This window comes from Anolis carolinensis, chromosome 4 (genome assembly GCF_035594765.1).
Source record: "Anolis carolinensis isolate JA03-04 chromosome 4, rAnoCar3.1.pri, whole genome shotgun sequence".
Taxonomy (NCBI): Eukaryota; Metazoa; Chordata; class Lepidosauria; order Squamata; family Dactyloidae; genus Anolis; species Anolis carolinensis.
Genome location: NC_085844.1, coordinates 169504787 through 169526924, shown reverse-complemented (window position 1 = coordinate 169526924; position 22138 = coordinate 169504787). Strand labels below are relative to the sequence as shown.

Sequence of the window (22138 nt, the reverse complement as noted above, 5' to 3'; positions counted from 1 at the left end):
TTTTCATACAATCCATTATATTAAAGAATTGTGGAATGTTTTTGTTTCATTGTTCATATATTTTTTTAAACTTTTTGCTTGAGAAAGACAGAATCTATAAATATTGATAATATTCTAACTAATATGCTAATGACTAATAAATTAGACTCTTTTATTAGAATCTTGGAACAGTATAATGAGATACAACATCTGGCAAATGGCGTGGGATCTAGAAAATCCTTCTTAAAATTATTTTCCCCCGCCCCTCTCTTCTTTTCAGGCCCTCCTCCAACAGCCAGCCCAGGAACATCGTGAGTTCTTGCATACTTACTATGTTAATTATGCACTTATTTTTTAAATTAGTTTTGTAAAAGTTATGTATTCTGCTCTTGTCTGTAGGAGTTTAATCATTATTATATGGATGTGGTTATTGAGTTATTTATGTTGATGCACTATTGTCTTTATATTTATGAGCTTTTAAATCAGTGTAGCTTCAGTTCAGGAATCTTGGTTTGTTGCTTCCAAACAGCTAGGAATTGAAGATCAACGGCAAGCCTTGGTTTCATTGTTTAACAGCTGACAAACCAGCTAGTTGCTTGTGGTAGAACAGACTCGGCAGAAATGAGCAAGCAAACAATGGCTAGTTATGAATGATGAAACTGAATTCTCCACAATTTGAATTTGAGTGGGAAGGCAGTCATTTTGTCATCTTAGGGAAGATTTTTTAGCCAGAAACCAACATTTAAGCTGGTAAATACAATTGATAATAGGTAGTTTCCATCCAAAAAAGAAAGCAATATTTGTGCCACTAGAAACTTGTAAAATACACTTTGATTTATATACTCAGACTAATTCTAGGTTAGTAATTCTGTCTGGGAAACATTTATTTATATTTACAGAACAAATGGACTAATTGTGGGATTTATATATAAGAAGAATTAATAAATCCAGAGCAAAAAAAATCATTTTAATTAATACAGTCAAGATATCACTTACGCTTGATTGCTGTATGGCAGTATTTACTATTAGAGCACCTTTGTGTTTCTGTATATGTCTGTCAGTCCTACTGTATTACAGAAATTGAGACCAGGAAGTATAGTTTATAAAGCTTGTTGGGAGGCACTACTTTCACGATTGGTAATAACTGGAATGAAGGATTAGAGCAGAGCTAAAAACTTTCCATAATTATGACACCAAATGGAAAGAAATTAGAAGAGATCTAGAAAAATGGAAACATCTCAAACTCTCACTGCTAGGGAGAATATCAGCAATAAAAATGTCCATACTCCCAAAAATGATTTTCCTTTTCCAAAATATCCCAATCATAAGAAGTATCCAAAGATTTAAAAATTGGAATAAGGACCTGAGTAAATTCATTTGGATGGGGAAGAAACCCAGAATTAAAAGAACACACTTGATAGATGAGAAAAAAAGAGGGGGATTAGGTTTACCTAACCTCCAGCTCTATCATGACGCATGCGGATTAACATGGATTAAAGACTGGGCCACACTCAAAAAAACAAAAATTTTAACATTAGAAGGGGCAGATTTGAGATCAGGGTGGCACGCATACCTTTGGTATGACAAAAAAAAAATAGAAAATTTTTTTGGGAATCACTTTATTCGATCTTCGCTAATGAAAATCTGGGATAAATACAAAAGGAGGTTTCACCTAAAAACACCATTATGGATCTCACCACTCGAAGCCTGCCAAAGAAAAGAATTAGGAAGAGATAACTGGGCAAGATATAAAGATATTCTAATAAGGACGAACAACAATTATCAAATAAAGAGTCAGGAAGATTTGAGTAAACAATTCACAAATATAGGCTGGTTTCAATACATCCAGCTAAAAGAATATTATAACAAAGACAAGAAACTAGGATTCGAGGACAAGGAAGGATATTGGGAAATGATTATGAAATTAGAAAAAAAGACGATATCAAAACTTTATAAAAAACTATTAGAATGGGAAACAGAAACGGAATTGATCAAGGAGTGTATGTTAAAGTGGGCAAAAAATTTGGGAAAACCAATACAACTGGCAGAATGGGAAAAATGTTGGAATATAAGACTCAAATACACGTATGCAACGGATTTGAAAGAAAACTGGATTAAAATATTTTACAGATGGTATTGGACACCACAAAAAATTGCAAAATTTAACAAAAGAGCCACAAATAAATGTTGGAAATGTGGAGTAGAAGTGGGGACGTTTTTCCACTGCTGGTGGACATGCAAAAAAGTGAAAGCCTATTGGAAAGAGATACATTGGAGAATTCAAAAGATGTTGCAAATTAGAATTGATCTGAATCCAAAACACTTCCTCCTGGGGATGTTAGACATAGATAAAGATAGAAATAAGGAAGTCTTATTTAATTACCTAACAACTGCAGCTAGAATGAATCTGGCCAAATTTTGGAAAGACAAAGAAATCCCGGAGATAAGAGGATGGATAAACAAAGTCGGGGAGATTATGAATATGGACAAATTAACTTATTGGTTACAAAATACTAATGGCAGACTGATGAAACAGACAAACTGGGAATTGGTCAAAACTTACTTGAAGGAAGAAAAATATAACATGATTATCTGAAATGTTATAGAAGATAAGACAGATTAAATACTGAAATATGCAAACAAAAATGAATCTTTAAATCAGAGACACTAGATAGAATTGGTTAGAAAAAACCAAACATAGCTTGAATTTAAATAATGGATATGACACTGTGTTAAGATGGAAGTCAATCTTATTTTAAGTGGGGGTGGGGGTTGGGTATTCTCTGGGTTTGCTTTGTTTCTGTCTAGTTATTACTTTGTCACTTTTCCAAACCCCTATTCCTTCCCTTCACCACTATACTCTTCGGTTGGGCATCTGGGTTTTACTATATTGTATGTAGAAAACACCAATAAAATTGTTTAAAAAAAAAAACTTTCCATGTTAGTGACACTTTTTAGACATGCATCCTTCTGCAACATGCTAATTCACTTTTACTAACAAAGCGGAGGTTAAACAAAACCTTTTAATATAGGTTTTATACACTGTATATGTATTATACAATATATATTATACATATAATATGTATAATATAGAAGTTTCATATAATCTTTACTGTATAAACGAAGCTTGGAATCTTTTCCTTTACATTTCTTATGTATTACAATTAATTCTTGTGTCGTTTCCTCTGTAGCTGCTCCCATATGATTCATCACAAGCATCATTGTCAACATATTTTCTTTTCTTAATTAGAAATTTATCCATTTTATTGGTTTATTACTACAACTCAAGCAACAAATTGTGCAAATTATAAGAGTTATAACAATACCTATACTTGAACAGTACCAGCGCTTTACTTCCCTGAATGTTTTTAAACAGAGGCTGGATGACTATCTTTTGGGAGAGCTTTGACTTGCATTCGTGCCTGGCTGATAGGGGTTGGACTAGATTCCCTTTGGGGATCCCTTCCAACTCTAGTGAAGTATAGACTGCCTGGGAGTTCTGTCTCCTTTTCTGGAGGTGTTTGAACTGAGTCTGGATGACCAGCTGTTAAGAGGGCTTTGACTGTGTCTTTCTGCCAGGCAACCTTTGTTTGTGGGAGTGGGCAGCAGGTCATTTTTTCATGTGACATATCTGTGGATTTCAGGTAATACACACAGTTTGGATTGGAGTATGTTGGTGATTTCTGATCTAGGGAAAAATAGTTGCATTGTCTCCTACTTCTATATATCGGTGTTCTTCTCTGTATTAGGGTGTTACCAACTGGAAATACGTTTGCACAGATGTATTCATGCAGACATTGGAACCAATGCATTTATATTAATAACTAGGTTAGATAGTAGGTACCCGGCAATGCCTGGGTTAGGAATTTTGTAGGGCTAAACATTAGAAGTAGTCATTGTTTGGTTTTGGATTTTAAGAATGGCCCCATTAGAAAATGTATTAGGATGTGGGCAAACTACAGTTGGCCACACTTGGTCATGATGGGTATCTGTGCCAATTTTGGTCCAGATTAATTGTCAGTGGGGTATATAATGCTCGTTGATTATGGGTGAACTATATACCCCATCATCCTGTCATTGTAGCATCCCCAAACCACACCAGTAGCTAAAGTTGGTCATGATGAGTATGTGTGCCAAGTTTGGTTCAGATCCATTGACGACGAGGTTCACATTGCTCTCTGGATGTCAATGGACTTTAACTCCCATCATCCTAGGTCAATCCCACCCCCAAACCCCACCAGTATTTAAAGTTGGCCATGATGAATATGCATGTCAAATTTGGTCCAGATCCATTATCAGTGGGGTTCATAGGACTTTCTGGATATGGGGGGACTACAACTCCCCTCATGCTGGGCCAATCACGCCCAAACCCCTCCAATATTTTCTGTTGGTTGGGGAGGGGGGCTGTCTGTGTACCAGGTTTAGTCCAGATCCATCAGTAGTGGGTGTCACAAGTCTTTCTGGAGGTGTGTGGACTGCAACTTCCATCATGCTGGGGTAATGATGAGTTGACTAAAAAGAAAGAACTCCTATTCCAACAACATCAAACCAGCGTTTAATGAATAAATTTTCCCGGCTTCGACACAGCCTGGTTCAAGGATTATGCTCAAGGTTTTTGGACGAATGGATTTATGCATTTTATGTTTTAGGTTTTGTTTATTGTTTCATGTGTTTTAATGCCTAGTGTAAATTGTTTTTAATTGCTCTATGTTTTACTGTATTATATTGTTGTTTTATTGGCATTGAATTTTTGCCAGTTCTGTAAGTCACCTTGAGTCCTCTCGGGTGAGAAAGGCGGGATAGAAATGACGTAAATAAATAAATAATAAATAAATAATCCCCCACAACTCCCTCCAGTATTTTCCCTTGGCCATGGGGGGCAGGCTTGGTCCAGATCCATCGTTAGTGGGCATCACAGGGATTTCTGGTTATGGGCATCATGCTGGTCACAGGGCTCTCTGGATATGGGAGCATCTCAGTCGTCTCTTCTCCAAGTAAACATACCCAGCTCCTCATTGACCATTTTGGTTGTTCTTCTCTGGACATGTTCTAGCTTGTAGATATCCATCTTGTCTTGTGGTGCCCAGAATGGGACTCATTATTCCAGATGAGGTCTGACCAAAGCAGAATCTCTTGCTCTCCTTGTCAGAAGTTTTCACTCTGATGGTCAGTGTAAGGAACATGACAGAAAGCAACAACAATAGAAACAAAACAGAGGAAAGGGGAAAGGAAATCTGCAGTACTTTTCTTCTCTTTATTCTGTGACTATGTTGTTGATGACTCTCTGTTTAATTCTGATTGGGGATTTGACTGGTCTTTGAGTGCTCCTTAACTTTCTATATTTCTTAACTTGCTGGTCTATGTTTTTGATCTTTAGCCTTCCTTGCTCTCCAGTATCTTTTTTACCTAGAGGTCAGTTAGCAATTTATGGGCTGCTTTTTACCATACTGCTTCTCTCCACACCATCCTGCCAACTCTTCCTTGCATTTTCAGAGCTTTCCTATCCCCTTCTGGGAACAGTGTTATGTTTGTAATTTGAACCCCAAAGGGAAGAGGTAGTTTGTGAGTTTGCAGATATGTATGCATGTGAATAATTTAATGTCTTTTGACCTCTCAGATCCTCCAAGGCAATATAGAACAAATTAAAAACCTTATTTAAAACATTGAAGAGAAAAACAGAAAAAAATATTTTTCTAAAAGACTAAAAAAATTTTTTTTAAAAAAATTGTTAAAACATCACACAGAGTTAAAGCTGCCAGAACCAGAAAGAGTCATGGAAGTTGGGTGTAATTTAAACATTTTTTTCAGAACAGATTTAAAACAGTTTTGAACATTATATATAATAGTATAGTTTTACAGGAGACTCCCCACTTTCATGGGATTAGGAACACAAAATACCCACGAAAGTAGGAAAACCATAAATAGAAAAACCTATTTTTTCAGACTGAGAGAACACCTCTCGAGGAGTCGGTAGGGTGCCTTCTACGTTGTCATATAAAATCTAGATTATCTGCTTTGAACTGGATTATATGGCATTGTAGTGTCATATAATTCAGTTCAAAGCATTTATATAGCAGTGGAGAAGGGGCCTAAGTCTTCTAGTGTGACGCATTAAGTCATACTGGAGGACCTAGAGATGAAATATTACTCAAAGATGTGAAAAATCAAATATTCAAAATTAAACCTTGCAAATGTGGAGGACTGACTGAGGTTGCCTGCTGAAGCTCAGCAAGGATGGAGCCAGTCTGATTTCCCTTGGAAGGGAGTTCCTCAGTTGAAGTACTGCTACAGGAAAAGTGATGTCTTGTGTGTTCACCATCCGAGTCTCTTGAGCTGGTGGGGCGTGTGACACGATCTAAAATGTCTGGCAAGTGAACGCAGAGAATGGGCAAACTTCTTTCTGCTTGCCATGCTTCTATTCAATGTGTACTAGTTGAATTCAGCCTTTAGTTTAATTCACAGAATAGCCAATCCAAGTGAAACTGCTGGGGCTCTGCAAGTATTACATTGATAGCAGTTAATGTAATACTCGATAGGAGGGAGAATTGGATCACTGTGATTAAGGATGCTGTTCTTTTTTGTAGTTTCACTGAGAACTTAGATTGACATTTCAGATTGTTGGGATTATGTCTTTTAATTGGTTTTATCCTATATGAAAGAGCCCCCAGTGGCGCAGCAGATGAAACCACTGAGCTGCTGAACTTGCTCACTGAAAGGTTTAAGGTTCAAATCCGGGGAGTGGGGTGAGCTCCCACTGTTAGCTCCAGCTTCTGCCAACCTAGCAGTTTGAAAACATGCAAATGTGAGTAGATCAATCAGTACCGCTCCGGCGGGAAGGTAACAGCGCTCCATGTAGTCATGCTGGCCTCATGACCTTAGAGGTGTCTACGGACAATGCTGCCTCTTCAGCTTAGAAATGAAGATGAGCACCAACCCCCAGAGTCAGACACGACTAGACTTAATGTCAGGGGAAAACTTTTACCTTTACTTTTTTTTTATTCTGTATGAATTGTGCCTTTTTTTTCTCTACCTTATTTTTTGTTGCCATCCTGCCCAAGAAAATCTTTCTTTCCCGCTATTTTTCCATTTGTTACAAACATGGATAGAATTATTTTCGTCTTTCTTGCAGTGTAGTTTTTAGTGACGTACTCAGTAATGTAACTGTAAACATTATATTATAGTTCATGTAACTACAACAAATGGCTGCCTTTTCAACAATGTAATTTTGAGGGATTTTTTTCTAGTGTAAACATAATGCAATAGAACTATTTTGTTTACTTTCTTAGCTCCAGTTGATTTGTTTGTAACAATGAAAATAAAGAGGAAAGGAGTGAAAAAAGAGGGGGTTTGAATTGTCAGCATTTTAACTGCAACTCTTTCTCAAAGAGTCTTTCTCAAAGCATCTGACAAACAACAGTGGGAAAACATTTTGACCTTCCAGGACGCTCTGTTCCTGGCCTTAAAGTATTCCTTCTTGTACAAAGGAACTTCAAAGAGAGACTTTAGCATGATAGCAAGTTTTTATCCCTACTAAGGTTGCTAATTTAACTTAGCATTGCCAAGAGATATGTTTTATCATCAACAATACTTTGTGAATGATCACTTATCTTACATACATTTAAGATCTAACACAGTTATCAGACTTTTGTGTTTTCTTTTCATTTCGTGTGTTGAACTTCCTTCTGACTTCATTATTTACATTTTTCACTGCACAGATTTACACACACACACACACACACACATATCTATGACCTGCAGTCCAAACTGCACATTACACGAATTACATATATTGCAGCTCCCGTCACTTCTTTTGTTTACTCTAAAGTAAGCCAAAATATGGAACGGAAATGTCAACCTATGTTCCCAGCTAACCTACCAGGGCTAGTCCATCTGGTCTATAGCCTGTCTATGTATCTATCTAGTCCATATCTCTCTAGCCCCTATATATAGTGAGAGGGAGGGAGGGAATAGATAGATAGACTTTAGACATACACAGGCACACAAACAATAGATATATAGAAGCCAGACAGACAGACAAATAAAGACAGACTGACTATAGACCAGATGAATTAGGAATACACACACACACACACACACACACACTAGAGAGCGGGAGGGAGGGAGAGAGGGAGGGAGTCCAAATGAAGCAAAATTAATTTGGGAAGGGAAAAACTTTAAAATTATTTAAAAAGAGCTTTACTGAATGTAGAATGAAGGAAAGGCCCCATCTATACTGCCATATAATCCAGTTTCTGAATACACTTTATTTGCTTTGAACTGAATTATATGGCTGTGTAGACTCATCTAATCCAGTTCAAGGCAGATAATCTGGATTCAGAGACTAGATTATATGGCAGTGTAGCTCCAGCCAGAGAGAAATGTGTTGTGTGTATATTGTGTATGACAAGGTGTCTTCAGTTAGTTATACAGTTATCTAGCACTATGAGAACAATAATAAAAATATTGAAGTATTACAAAGAGATTAATTGAAGCTCACTCCCAAATAATTGTGCACAATATTGAACTTCTATAATAGGCAATAGAAACTGAAATAAAATGTGGAATAGAGTGTCACAATGCACTCCCTTGAAAGATTCTGTACCAGTTAGTGGGACCTGTCATTCTGAAAAGACCATGTATGCTTGAAGGTTGAGGCCCTTTCCATACAGCTGAATAAATTCCTACATTTTCTGCTTTGAACTAGACTATATGGCAGTATGAACTCTGATAACCCAGTTCAAAGCAGATATTATGGGATTTTCTGCATTGATATTCTGGGTTATATGGATGCATTTTCCACCTCTTTCTTTTCCTTCCCCCCCCCCCCCTACAACTTGCTTCTTAATCCTTTTTCTGATCCTACAAGCCAGAGATTTCTCTGTTGTTCTGCTTCATCTCCAAGAAAGGCATCATACTGAAGGCAGAGCCATCTGATGCATTTCATTGTTTTTTTAAAAGCCTTACTATTTTTATTAATTTGCCAAAGAGTGCACTACCTCCTTAGGAATGTTGTTAATCTGAAATAATTAAATCATTAATTTAATTTAAAGGATTAACTTCACCACTAATCTGGACATCTAATGCTTAATTACCCTAAGAGGAAATCTAAACACAATAATGATATACTAAATTAATTAACAACTTATTTCACAAATCTGATTGTGACTACTTGTGGTAGCCGTAGGAAGTTTAATGTCTTCTTCCCCAGCCAATGCCCTACCAAAATTTTCTACACACACACACACACATATAAATGCTTTTAAAGAGTCATTTGGTATTGCAAACACCCCAAAAATGAAAGCATCGAGGCTCAGTTTTGAGCCCAAACTGTGAACCTGCATCTGTCAGTTGTGCTTTGGTTCCATGTTCCTGCATGGCAGAGGAGTAGACTGGATGGCCCTCTGATTCTAAGATTTTTAGAAAATGTAATCCCATCCAGCACAAACTGGATCACTAGTCCCTGGATGGTTTTGCAGTTTACCCCCTTCCAATACCTTACTGATAGCAAATACTGATTTACTTCAGAAACCTCTATCTGGACATCAGGTGGAAAGGAGAGGTAGAGTTGGGTTTCACCAGTGTATTGTTAACACTGGATTACAAAACTCTTGATGACCTCTTTCAATGTTTTCATGTATATATTAAAATGGATGGAGGATAGAACAAAACCACGAGGGACACCATAAGCCAGTAGTCAGGATGTTAAACAGGCTTCCCCTTGTTCTACCTTCTGAGTTTATCCTTTCATGAAGAACAATTCCCATTTCAGAGTGGTGACCCAGAAGGATACCAAAATTAGTGGTATCAAAAATGACCAAAAGGTCCAGTAGACCAATAGCACCCCCCCCCCCCAAAATCTGGTACCCTGTATAGATAGCCTAGCAAGGTGACCACAGCTGTTTCTGTCTCATAGCTTGGTCAGAAGCCAGGGTGAAATGGATCTAAATAATGTGTTTCTTCAAGGAACCCTTGGAGCTTTAAAACCACCAGTTAGAAGCCATCATTCTAGAGAATGATTAGCCAGTTCCCAATATCAGTTTCATGGGCAGCATTTCTAACTACCGAGAACCATTTGGGAAATGCACTACAATGGAGACAGAGGATAGTCTCCCCTCTCTATTCTGCCAGTAGAATGCCATAGTAGTGTATTGGAGGAGAAAATGGTCAAGACTTTTATTCAACATGCAGAGCTTGGCGGGGGGAATGCACAGCATAGACTGCCACAGTATACTTTCCCTTAATCCTTATTTCAGATTGTGATGTGTCAACATTTGGATAACACAATTGCAAGATACTACAGTACAATACAACTGCTAATCTGCTGGGGAAACATTCCTGAATACGTCGGAAACCATGGATAATAATCTGAAATGAATTACTTCTGCAAGAAGTTACAATAGAATTACCCTGGAAAACCTAGAAAATTCTTAGAGATGACGTATTTTGTTAGATCAGATAGATGAAACCACAAATAACTGGTCCCATGGGTACAGGGGGTGTACTGTATGCTGAATATCACCAGTCAAACTTGACAAAATTTAGTTGCAAACTCTGCAGCTACTAATTTAGGGATAACCATCATTGTATTTATTTAGTAGGACTTTGTGCAGGCACATACAGAGCTGCATTGTAAAGGAACAATTGATTTAGTTCACTGTATAAGGTAGTTCCCCACTGGCAAACATGTTCATTATTTCTGATTCTTTTTTTTAAAGTCTCCCTTAGCAGTTATCCATTACTTGCCACATATTGAAATCTGAGATAATTGCCATGACATATGAAGAATCAACTCTTTTAATGGGCTCAGAGCTGTACGATTTCCTTAATCTTTGAGCTCTTTGGCTGCTACCATGATGGATCAGCAGTCATAGGAGAGATAGAACAGTGTGTTCCAGCCACACCAGCAAATGCTGCAGACATGGCATAGCAGATTCCAAGAGATAAGAGGATTTCGAAAAGGAGAGAAATACTTTTAGCCTGGGAAAAATGGCTGAAACCTTAGCCTTTTCCATCTTCATGTCATTTCCCCCTCCTTTTCCACTTCTTATATCATTATCCGAGACTCGATGGTGCACTTACACCAGCATAAATCAGATGTACGCTTGCTGAAAGCTTTGAAATAATTTACATTGCAGTAGCTGAGAGAAAACACAGTCTTACAAAATCATCTGGATATAAATTCAAACTAAGTGGGAGGCAAATTCTTGTGCTTTAATTAAAAACACGCAAAACCTTTCACTGTGAGCTAAAATCTAACTTTCATTCTTCTTGGAATGGACTCATTGAAATTAATAGATCTTACGTTAGTTGTGATTAATATTTACCATTCATTTCAACAGGTTTGTTCTCAATCAAGGGTGTGCAACTGCAACAGATTTTGGGATTGGCTTTTTGCCTCTTGACTCTCTGGAAGCCACATGGAAATAAAGTGAAATAAAAATGAAAGCAGTCCAAAATCCACTTCTGGGGCTTTTTCACACTAGAGTAGACCCTTGGTATCTGTTAGGATTTGGTTCCAAAACCCACTGTAGATACTAAAATCCATGGATACTCTAGTCACATTATTATACAATAATGTATTAAAATTACATCCCTTCTTTTAAAAATAGCAAAATCAATGAGGCTGTGCCTGCCTCCTCTCTCCCGCCACAGCTAGGGTAGTGACAGTTGGGATGGAAGGAAGATGTATCACTGTTTCTGGTATTATTGCTCTGTTTTCATCATTACTCTTCAAAGTTAGACTTTTTCTGAGCCATGATGAGTTCCAGTTTTGAGAGAAAGTCAAGATGTAAAGTAATCAAATATTTATTTATCATATGTATTATCAGTCCTCCCACCAAACTGTCCAAGGTCATGAACAAATTTCTTGGTCTTGTTTTCTATCATAACAACAATCTGTGAGGCAGATTAGTCCTGCATGATTTTTTAAATACAGTGGTCCTTTTACATTTGCAGGTTTAACTTTTCCAGATTTGTTTGTTTTCATATTCATTCATACATATAGTTTATCTAGGAATCTCTAAATCTGCCAGTGTGACTCTTTAGTTAACCTCATAAAGTCACACTGAAGGACCTAGAGATTCCTAAAGAGCTGTTGTCTCACGTTAAAATACTAATGTCTTTTTCATTCATGGCTTTTACATTTTTATGTGATCCTGTGCCTATAACTGCCACAAAAATAGGAGGGCCTACTGTATATTTACGGAGAACAGTGAGATATGAATGAAAGCTATCAGCCATTCAATAAATAAGGAAAACTTAATTTCCTCTTATATTTTATTTCTTTGTCTTCTGAAGTACACCCTCTAGAAATGATACAAGTCAAGGCTAAAGTGTTCTCTAGTGGCAGCAATGTTTTGTCTTTCTTTGCCTAGCATGTACTTCTGATTGTAGCATACTTTTGGATTTGGCCATACAAATCTGAAGCCCATGTACCTTTAATTGTTACTATAATGGTTCACTTGTAGAGCCTCTCAACAAAATATATGCGATCTGTCAAAATCACAGGCTGCCTTTATTTTAAAAACTTTCAGGAGCAGGACAGGAACAGAGTGCAAATAAAAGGTGATTGTTCTGCTCCAGCTACATATTTTGATTTGGCAAAGTAGACTTTGTCAGCACTCTGAAAGCACAATCTTAATGATATTATAAAGTTTGTACTTTGTAAGTGTTTTTGGATTGAGAGACAATTTAGAAATGGCAAAATAAATAAACATGTCCTGTCCAGGGAGTAAGTGCATACCAGCAGATGGAAAACCACTGGTATAATTAATACAGGACTATATAGTTTTCCTTTATGAAATGTAGCAGAGCTATGCATGTGCAACTTCTTTTTTGGATGTGGACCTTGAGTAATCAGGTGTTCAGAAGATATAAATTGAATCTGGATTGAGCTGCATCTCAAATAATTGGAAAGACCAGAAAGTCCTCAATTTTATTCCTGCTCTTTCTGATTTGAAGATGAGAAGCAGATACTTTTATAGGAAAATGCTAACCCACTGAAAGTCTTTTGTGTCTCTACTCAGTTTCAGTGCCCTCTCTGTTGATCACTATAGTTTTAAAGGTACACATTATTGATAAAAAAATCAACAATTCCAAAGTTCAGTCAGAGTTTTCTGCAGAAAAAAGTGAATCTTGTTGTGAATGCAACTGATCCATGTGAACAGCATTGCAAATAATTGAGTTTTGTATTTTACCTATTGTCATTATTTGACCTAACTACAACTGGAAGTGGAGCCCCCGTTGGCACAGTGAGTTAAACCACTGAGCTGCTGAAAGGTCGGCGGTTCAAATCCAGGGAGCGGGATGAGCTCCCGCTGTTAGCCTCAGCTTCTACCAACCTAGCAATTCGAAAACATGCAAATGTGAGTAGATCAATAGGTGGGAAGCTAACGGCGCTCCATTCAGTCATGCCACATGACCTTAGACGTGTCTACGGACAACACTGGCTCTTCGGCTTAGAAATGGAGATGAGCACCAACCCCCAGAGTTGGACACGACTAAACTTGATGTCAGGGGAAAACTTTTATCTTTACTTTACCTACAACTGGAAGTAACAAGATATAAATAGCGTAATTACTTATGATGAGTCATTCTGGAATGGAGGTACATATTAAGATTTCTGGAAATTTTGGAGCAATGAAGAAGACCAATGTTTTTTCTTGATTTTTGCTAAGCTGACATTTTGGGAAAAATTGAAAAATGCAACTCCAGCATCCTTTATCGATTGAAAACATCTTTATTACAATATATGGTCTGGCATAAAATTATCATGTTTGATATATTAAAATTACACTTTATTAAGAATATAATAATATAATTATGTTTTAAAAGAAACTTCTCAATAAAAATGATACAATAAAAAAAGAATACAATAATACATTGTGCTGTACTTCTAATTTCTTTGTTACATATAAAGGTCATGAATTGTAAGGAACTACAAAGAGCCTCTTTGGTTTTTCTTGCATGTTCCAGGAACATGCAAGAAATATCCCAAGAAAAACACAAAACCATTAACATTAGTAAAACTAAGAAAATTATTTTGTCTCTGCTAGTTCTCCATAGTGTCAAGTAGACATAACACACTCATTCTTCTAGAATGAAGTGTGAAAATGAAACAATGACTAGGAATTGTAAAGATCTGATACTGTAATAGTCTTACACAAATGTCTTAACCTTACATATTTTTCAATGACTTGGGGACAGAAAATATAGAAACACATTGCCTTAAACATTGTATCTATCTTTTAAAAAGAAATTATGTTACAGTATTACGCTTTTGGGGGGAAACAGAAAAATACCCTTCAATGCTTTTTTTCCAGTGCCTTGCATATCTAGGTTGGGGTAATGAAGATGTATTGTTGTAACCCAACATAAAATAACATTTCAAAAGTAAATATTATTATTATTATTATTATTATTATTATTATTATTATTTCTTATCTGCCTCTCCCCCCCCCCCCAATTGGCGCAGCAGATTAAACATTTGAGCTGCTGACCATGCTGATCGAAATGTCGGCGGTTCAAATCCAGGGAGCGGGGTGAGCTCCCACTGTTAGCCTCAGCTTCTGCCCACCTAGCAGTTCAAAAACATGCAAATGTGAGTAGATCATTAAGTACTGCTTTGGCGGGAAAGTAACAGGTGCTCCATGCAGTCATCCTGGCCACATGACCTTGGAGGTGTCACATGACAACGCCGGCTCTCCGACTTAGAAATGGAGATGAGCACCAACCCCCAGAGTTGGACACAATTAGACTTAATGTCAGGGGGAGATCATTACCTTCTCCCCCCTCCTTGTGGCTCAAAGCAGGTTACAGTATCTCTCAAAACACATAATGTAGTGTCATGATTGAAATCAAAGCTGTCTTGTTGATGTATGTAAGTTACAAACTGCTTTCAAAAACAGAAACAGTTTCCTATGAAACAAGTGAGTAAGTCCTTCCCCTCAGTTTTGAAGGCCTTGTGAATGAGGCCAGTTGGGAATTGTGTGAGGCTGGTGCATTTATCAGCCTTTGCCCAACAGTCATCCCTCTGTTTCCCCAGATTCAGCCATTTACAAAAACACTAAAAAAAAAATCCAAAATGACCCCATTGTATATAATGGGACCTGGGCCTCTACAGATTGAGGTATCCATGAGGGGCCCTAGAAAATGCCCTAGAAGATACCCACTGTACTCCTTTTTGCAATCTGGGCTGCTAAATATGGCTCCAAAATAATTGTAGTAGATATTATATTTACCTTTACCTCCCCCCCGCTCCGCCCAAGACATATCTGGTCACGTTTTCTCAGATCCACACAAAACACAACTTGGGTGCAGAAAGGTCTAGCCACCTCCAAGTGTCCCAGCAGTTTCATCCAAAAGCCCAAACCTTTTGAATGCTCAATCCTTCATTTTATTACCAATGCATACAGCCTCATACATATATAGCTGTCTATACAAATTATACTGGATTGGTAATTTGGATGCAGCCATACACCCACATCTATGTATAAAAAAAAATCTCTTTTGGGAGAAAACAAAGCAGTGTGAAACAATGTTTCATTATGCCAACATTATATTATCTTGCTTTTTTAAAACAATATAAATCCCCCACATTCATGCCAGACTGTACATATAAGAGTTACATAAGTTATACTTTCCCAGTTGATGGCTTGGGCATTGTCAACCTAAACTGTAAAAGATGGAGACAGCCTTTGGACTTGTCCATTGGTCTTTGACGTTGAATTTCTAATGCTATAATTTAATGGCCAACTTTTAAACTGAGCTTATTAGTTATAGTTTCTTAGTTTAAAGCAGTGGTTCTCAACCTGTGGATCCCTAGATGTTTTGGTCTTCAACTCCCAGAAATCCTAATAGCTGGTAAACTGGCTGGGATTTCTTGGAGTTGTAGGCCAAAACACCTGGGGACCCACAGGTTGAGAACCATTGGTTTAAAAGATTAACATTGCTAAGTATAGGGAGATATAGGTTAAGTTTAGATCAGATATTCCTGATATTGTTGAATTATGTATAATTGCCAGCATTCCTGATTCTTGGTTATTCTGATTAGACTGGAGATGAAACCTGGTGGGAATGTGGAGCGGCAAAAAAGCAGTATGCCGAAAGAACTGTCCCATACTTCTATCCTTAAAGAATTTAGCTTTGCATAACTCCAGTTGCCAATATACCAGCAATAAAAATTTGCTATTAGGCAAGAAGAGAAGTAATGAGCCTTTGTGTGATGTTATATTTGCCTGTGAAAGGAACTGAGCATGGATTAACTACTTTACTATGGACAGAATTACCTATGTAATTACACTATGCACCAGTAAATGTTGTGGTTGAGGCCAAAAGAAAGCACTGAGTGGCTATGTGCAGTGACAAATTACTTGCCATTTGTTTGTACTATTGTTAATAATTGCATATTACTGAATATTACTTTTTGACACATATAGGCTTAATTAGAGTTACATTTTTATAAACTAAACCAGATTCAGCTTAGAAACGCATGCAAAGGTGTGTTTCTACACATGTGCAAAATGTCCTGCTTTCACCAATAGAAAAATATATACATTATCTCAAACATCAAGTAATTTCCAAGCATTTTTGAATTCTACACAACTAAAATCAAACATCAAGTATAGAAAACTTTTTAGACTAGTGCTACTCAATGTGGACCTGAGCCATCCCTGGAAGTTGCAATGGTACAGTGCCATGTGTCATAGAAGAGGACTTGCTTTAGAAAATTATGTTTGAATGTGGTCTTCAGAAGTCAAAATAGGTTTCTTACAGAAAATGAATGACATCAGAATGTTTTAGAGAATGCTGTTTTCTTATGAAGAGCCTGAAGTATATATAAATTGACGTGTGTAGGGAATCTAAGTAAATGTGGCAATCAGGAGAGGGAAGGGAAGTATTTCATTTTGTTTTTCCCAACTGAAATTTACTTGAGACATTAGGGATGTTAAATTATATGTTTGAAAACTGGATTTGTTGCTCATGAAAGGGAAAACGTAATTTGGGCACATAATGCCTGAAGCTTTATGGCAGACTCTTGTTAAGTCTTGTTTCCCAAGTACAATGGATAATAGTGAATAGCAACTTCAGGTTCCCATAATGTTGCAGGCTCAAGTATCTTATTTTAATCTCTGAATTCTGGACTTCTCAGAACCTTGAAACCAGATATTTTGCGTACACCTTGAATTGCCACTCAAAATGGCCTTGTGACCCCTTGACTGATTGACGCACAAAGAGGAGGTGAAAGGTTAGATTTTCATTTTTTTAAAAGGAATTGCAGCTAAATCCTTCGAAAAACAGAGACTCGCATCAGCTATGTTTATATAAACACTTTGAGGAAATCCTGAAATTGTACATTTGACACATGTATTAAAGAAGGTTAGCCATTTATTTTCCCCCTGTTTTAGAATGAATTGAGGACAATTCGGCATGGAGCTTTTGACATGAAAGTATTCAAAATAAGCAGTCCATTTGCATCTTTTTGTTAACTCTCAATCTGTTTCAATATGATTCAATCACTGGGGAAATTGCTTAATAATAACTGGATAATACCAACTAAAACTGGAACTTCCAAGGAATCATAATGCAGTTATTACGTTGAATTTGGCAGAACCAATGGAGGCATGAACACTTTAGACTGCGGAGGCAAATGCCATTAATAATATTGGGGTGGGGCAGGAAATCATTAACTGAGTGTTTTGGGGTGTTTTTTTTTCCTAGGAGGGTGTTTTGCTCTTATAATGACGCATATTTCCAAAACTCAAGAGACAGCCATGAAAACTAGAGGGGCTGGGCAGGAGAAACTGTGAATTTGTCATTCCATCTGTTTTTTCCATTACAGTGAATTTCAGCTATTAATGTCGCCAATGGTGGGCAGATGGGTTTTTCAAAGGCTAGTCATGTTGAGCTGTTATATTTTTGTAACTTGTGTTTGAGTGTGCCTTCAAGTTGCCTATAAATTTATGTCAACTCCAACAAGCAAGAAATACTCAGATAACCCATAACATTGGATGTTAATCTCTTCTGTACTTACCTGGAACTTTTAAGATGGTGCAAGTGGGTCTGTGAATTTGTTCATTCATAGTACAGAAAGCTTCTTGGAAAGAGAGCAATGACCAATCTCGATAACATAGTGACGAGTAGACACATCACACTGGCAACGAAGGTCCGCATAGTTAAAGCAGTGGTAGTCCCTGTAGTAATCAATAGATGCGAGAGCTGGACCATAAAGGAAGGTTGAGCGAAGGAAGGTAGACGCTTTTGAACTGTGGTGTTGGAAGAAAATTCTGAGAGTGCCTTGGACAGCAAGAAGATCAAACCAGTCCATACTCCAGAAAATAATGCCCAACTGCTCACTGGAGGGAAGGATATTAGAGGCAAAGATGAAGTACCTTGGCCACATAATGAGAAGACAGGAAAGCTTGGAGAAGATAATTATGTTGGGGAAAATGGAAGTAATAAGGAAGAGGGGCTGACCAAGGGCAAGGTGGATGAATGGTGTCCTTGAAGTGACTGGCTTGACCTTGAAGGAGCTGGGGATGGCAATGGCTGACAGGGAGCTCTGGCATGGGCTGGTCCATGAGATCACGAAGAGTCGGAAGTGACTGAACAACTAAACAACAACATAGAAAGCTTCAAAAGTGTTGCACCTAAGGCACGGAGGCATAACAAAATAACCAACAACAAAGCCCAACCCATAGGTGTTAGTCTGTAAGGTGGTTTTCATAAGTCCAGCCAGAATTAGGAGAGAGGGTTTCTTTCTGTGCCAGAAATCATGTGCTAATCTTGCTCTGTCATGCACATACCACAAGCTTCAAAGATTAACATAATTCAGTCTTGAATTGCCAGAGTCTACTGAATCTTCAAAAAGATTGCAGACTCATTCCAGTTCAGGCAGAGGTTGAGGCTAGATCTTTTACTCTGGGATTGCATATGATTTATCGGGGGGGGGGGGGGGCTGTTCTTCACACTCTACACCACAAGAATTTCAGATTTATTTCCAGAGGAGAAAGACTTAACTTGCCCATCTCGGTCGGGCTTCATCGCTGAATTGCACATCTTCCATGATGGCTCACATAAACCACAAGAATAAATGTTTTGCACTTTAGGGTAGGATGACTTTAAAGAAGAACAAGGACATTATATAGAATCCTAATGAGGACGATGACATGTCATCCAGTATGAAGCCAGTAAGAGTAGTTTCCTTTATTGTTTTCCATGGAAAGGAGCACATTGCAAGTTATGTGGCCCATACCAGTTCCATTGAAAGGTAACAAAGCTCCCCATTGTTGTAAAGAAGTGTCAATCTTGCAAACCTCAGTTTAAACAAATTTACCCTGTGCTTTGCAGATCTTTGGAGTAGCCAGTGGTCTCAATCTTGGGGAATGTGTTTATTCAGTCTAGTAAAAACATTAAAAGGGGGAAATAAATCTCTGGTGACCTAAACTGCTTTGCACTGCCACTATAAACCATAGAACATTTATAAAGGACTTTTAGAGGTAAAGATAATATAGTTTGCATAGCCAGTGTGTACATTGTGGTCTTGAATGGTAGTTACAGAGGTCACTTGCAACTTATATTACTTCATCACAAAATCATTAAGGACGTGGAAGAAAGATTATAAGGCGTTACATCATTTATTCTGATAATTAAAACCATGCACACAGTTTCAGCTTCAGTTGCACTGAAGAAGTAGAGTGATGGACAAATTACAGTGGAAGCTCCATTGGTGTAAAAAGGGGTTAACCATTGATTTCACAATGTGTCAAGTTTATTGAACTTGTTAACGGCAACAACAAAAATGGGCATGCTTATTTCTGTAGGAAAGAAAAACATTTATATGCTTTGTAATCGTATGTGTGTTTCTCCTTTTGACTCAGCTAAGGCCCATGCATCTAGTTTTTCATTTTATTGCATGCTATTGTGTTGACTTGTAATGATACAGCTGTTCTTTTAATATCCTGTTTCCAAAGATTCAGATGAATAGTGGGAGCTCTTTTTTCATGTCAAACTCTGGATCCATGCATTGCATCAGAAATTGTTAATTAAAGAGACAACAGTGGACCTGCATCTTACAGACACGGACTCACTCTGAGACAGTACAGTAGAGTCTCGGTTATCCAATACAAATGGGCCAGCAGAACATTGGATATGGATAAGCAAAAATGTTAGATAATAGAGAGGGAGCACTTTCTGAGGCCATGAAAAGAAGTTTAACTGCTAGGTTCAATGCTACGCAGATGGGACTTTTTCAAGGCCTTCACCCTTCTATGCTAGACTGCAGGCGCCTCAACAAATTTCAGCCCCCATGATCCCACAGCATTGAGCTACGGCAGTTAAAGTGGTGTCCAACTGCACTAATTGTACAATGAAGACATGTCCTTAGACTCCAGAGAAATCCCAACATCCAACGTGGAACGGCTATGAAGTCCCAACAGTTGTGAAACATCGAGGCTGATAACACTCAGGCGCCTTCCCCAGATGCCTTACACTTATCCTCTTTATCAACACTGTAGACAGGAAAAGAGGAGGAAGAAGCAAGCGAGTGAGGACAGCTGGGCTTGCTTTTGCCACCAGGACAAGTGGGGTAGGGAGCCAGGGCCCAGAGGAGGCAGGAAGGTGAGACCAAGCTCCTGGTTCTGCCACCTTTGCTTGCTCATGCACCCATTGCCTTTGCCGCTGGGACGAGCGGGGCAGGGAGCCGGGGCCAGGAGGAGGCAGGATGGTTCTGCTGTTGCTGCTGCCTTTGCCGCCCTCGCTCACTCACTCACCCACCCTCAATTGCTCTCTCACTCACTGGGCTGGGTCCCAGTGGCAAAGGTGGCGGCAGCAGCGGAATGGTGGATGTGGTGGACCCGCTGCACTCAATTTTTGCACCGCAGTGCCACACCACCAGGAACAGCGGGGGCGGATGTGGTTTGTGTGTGCTTTTGGGGGGTAGGGGAGTCCGATAATGCGGAGTGTTGGATGAGTGAAGGTTGGATAACCGAGACTCTACTGTAAAACGTATGGGCATGATTAGCTGATGCTCTCTCCTTGTCTGGACTTAAACTTAAATTACCGTTATGACACTACAGCATTTGGAATTGTACCATGATTGTGTTAAATTATATAAATTTTGAGATAACAGTTCCTCTGATGTGAGAACAGCCTGATACTGGCCGTGCCAAAATCCAGTCTAACTGTCCATTAATGGAGCCAATGATGTAGAAAAAGCAATATATGTTTTGATTCACATCTAAAGCATCTTTCTCATAAACTTAACATTGCTTCATTGTTTTGGGAGCGTATAGCCATATTTTCTAAAATATTACTTAGCTAAAACTACAGTTGATTCTTTTAAAATAATGCACTTGTAAAATACATGTTTTCTATTACTAGGCCATGATAAGCATTTCCCTTGATGTAAACCAGCTTTCCCTAAACCATTAGACTTCAGCTTTGGACTTGATAAAGTACAACAGCCCCAAAATGCCAGAGTAGAGTTTATTAAAACAAGGTTTTCCTAAAGAGACGGCTTCTTTGAAGCATCTTTGTAACCTCAGGTAATAAATTTCTCAGTGATAAGCCAGATAAATGAAATGATTTAATGCACCCACGTTTATCTGTAGCAATTACCATTGTTAAGAAGATCATAAAAATAGACTTTTGTCATTCCACATTGTTGATTATACATGTGACGGATGATCTACCTCTTGCTTTAAAAACAAGAAAAAAAAATCTTAAAATAGTAGAATGACAAGGAAGAAGCCCATAAAGTAAAATATTGTACTTAAAGCTTCTGAATAAATTATGTTGAGGATATGGATGGATCACGTCACTGGTATTTTTTAAAACTCCTCTCCATTTTTTTATTCAAGTAATTATTTTTCTAGTGTTTTCCTAACCCAGTGGAGGATAATGGGAGGGGGGTGCGGATTGGGGAGTTGTTTCTTGGGTGAAAATATCTTTCTCAGTTGTGCTGACAAAAGTATTACTATGAATAGAACCACCAATCTGGATCCTAGCCTATGGCCCATGGTTTTAGAGATCCACAAATTCCTAAAGCTCCTTTGTAACTTATGAGTGCTGGAGTATCATAAGGGAAGAAGAAGCTAGAAGAAAAGTAGCTAAGGATGTGTTCCATAGCACTTCTGCATATCTAAAGGGGAGAAAGAAAATG

The 22138-nt window shown here is 38.0% G+C and overlaps 1 protein-coding gene across 1 annotated transcript in view; it reads left to right on the top strand.

Annotated features, from left to right (window-relative positions):
• ror1 (receptor tyrosine kinase like orphan receptor 1) overlaps positions 1-22138 on the top strand; it is a 231820-nt gene that overhangs the window by 177657 nt on the left and 32025 nt on the right. The window contains exon 4 of the mRNA XM_008109320.3: positions 260-290. Coding sequence (XP_008107527.1) covers positions 260-290 — 31 coding nt within the window. The remainder of the gene's footprint in view (positions 1-259; positions 291-22138) is intronic.